The 2,037-nt window shown below is 41.2% G+C and overlaps 1 protein-coding gene across 1 annotated transcript in view; it reads right to left on the bottom strand.

The window, feature by feature from the left end:
* LOC118407248 (leucine-rich repeat and death domain-containing protein 1-like) overlaps positions 1-1,191 on the bottom strand; it is a gene marked incomplete at its 3' end in the record, with an annotated part of 2,873 nt that extends 1,682 nt beyond the window's left edge. Inside the window, exons 1-2 of the mRNA XM_035807704.1 lie at positions 1,129-1,191; positions 25-744 (exon numbers count right to left, since the gene is read on the bottom strand). Coding sequence (XP_035663597.1) covers positions 25-744; positions 1,129-1,191 — 783 coding nt within the window. The remainder of the gene's footprint in view (positions 1-24; positions 745-1,128) is intronic.
* Positions 1,192-2,037: the final 846 nt, after the last annotated feature.

Genomic DNA, 2,037 nt, shown 5'->3' with positions numbered 1-2,037 from the left:
CAGCATCATGATTTGTTCAGGAACTGATGTGAATTTGTTTCCAGAGATGTTAAAGTACCTCAGCTGCTCCAGTTCCCCAACACCATCCGGTAGTGACTCCACGCCACTATCTTGCAAATCCAAGACTTGTAGGTTCTTCAGTCTGCCGATGTCTTCAGGTACAGGTGAAGGTTTGCCCTCCCCAGCCCACTCCCCTATGTCCAACCTTTGTAACCCTTCTAACTGTAGCACCTGTCTGGGGAACTCATCAAACTGACAGATATCTATTTCAAGCCTCCTTAGCCCTGTGAGCTGACATATGTTGTCAGGCAGACGCTTGAGTGGGTTTTTTCCTACGTCCAAGATCTTGAGTTGAAGTAGTGAACAAACTTCTTCTGGTATCTCTTTGAATCTGTTGTTCCGGATGTCTAGCTCGTGAAGTTGTAACCCGGAGATCCCATCAGGCAATGTTTCCAATTTATTGACCGACACGTCGATGTACTGTAGGTTAGGTAGAGTAGTGATTGCCTGGGGCAGTTGTGTCAGCAGGTTGTTGCCAAGTTTAAGTTCACGAAGCTTCTGTAGTTGACCTATCTGCTCTGGTATGTTCGTCAGCATGTTGTTAGACAGGTAAAGGCATTCGATATCTGTGGCGTCAAACACCTCGGCTGGGACGGAGGTCAGGACTTTGCCGCTAAGGTCGATAGTGAGCAAGTCATCCACCACTTTAGGTTGGAGACCTAAAAAGGTTTTAAGGTTGAAGGTCTAAAAACAGTTGAAAAGAAATTGTTTTGCAATGAGCATAATCACTGATGAAAAGATTTTATATTGAAAGAAAAGTGTCAGGAATCACAGAAATTAAAAGAATTTCTAGCAGACCTCTTAGCGATAAAAATGCTAGAAGAATTGATAACGATGCTAAGGTTGAAATGACAGACCAAGATAAGGGTACTCTTCTATTAGAAACCATCAGCTGAGATTCTTCGACCATTGTCTGCCCTGACGTCTTACCCTGTATAGGAAACAACAGGATTTCAACGTTTAGACTTCTAGAATGGAAATGTTTGTTAAGGAAAATGTGTACAAAATAAAATTGTCATGAAATGCACCAGGCTGAACACGATATCTAGTCGGGTGTATCATGCTTACTTCGAAAAACCGGAACACCTCCAGTACGTCCTTTTGTACTGCCATCTCCTCTGCTGTCTTCATTTCTTTCCTATAGGGCTATTATTGAGACGAATTCGAAATGTTATCATCACAGAATTATCAACGTCTCTGATTTTTATGCTTTATGTTGTTTAAAATGTGTCTGTATTAACTGTATTAAGATGTTTTATCTCCGTTACGTGTTAAATTTGAAATATGATGGTGCAAAGTCTGGTACATGATCAGCATCAGCATAAAAGCGCCAACAATTCACATTTGACATATTACACTAAAAAACCCTCACTTACACCATCAATTTCCCCCGTAATGACAGCGTTAGCTCCAGCTTTCAGCAGTGCTCTGACACACTCGGGGTGTCCCTTATATGCCGCCTTATGGAGTGGCGTCCATCCCTGTATGTACAGGTGTCAAATGATCTATAGGACTTACACGGTAATCTTGAAAAACGATGACCGACAGAGTTCCTTTAAATATTACAATTGATAAGTAAAGATGTGGTTATAATATAGCGTCATAATACATGCACCGGTTTTCTTAGTCGAACAATCTAAAATCCCAGAGCTATCCAGTAGTAAATTATTAGAAAAGAAAATATTCCAAATGTGTGATTTGATTCTCTTTAATTTTGTATTTTACATAAAAGAGATTTAGCCTGAACAGTTTCTATCCGAGTATCTGATGGCCAAACGGAACAACAGACCGATGAGTCAGTTCCATTACCATTTTCAGCGTCTTGTGGCTCAAACACAAGCTCAGAACAATTAGGCAGTTAGACAGACTCAAGTAATCAGCAAAGTTACCCAGGAGTTTCTTGAGTCAACAGTCGCTCCAGCTGTGAGTAAAGCTTGCACAGTCCCAGTGTGAATGTCTGCAGAGTAAGCTTCTCGG

This window comes from Branchiostoma floridae, unplaced genomic scaffold (genome assembly GCF_000003815.2).
Source record: "Branchiostoma floridae strain S238N-H82 unplaced genomic scaffold, Bfl_VNyyK Sc7u5tJ_1007, whole genome shotgun sequence".
Lineage (NCBI taxonomy): Eukaryota > Metazoa > Chordata > Leptocardii > Amphioxiformes > Branchiostomatidae > Branchiostoma > Branchiostoma floridae.
This window is presented reverse-complemented; position numbering and strand designations above follow the sequence as displayed.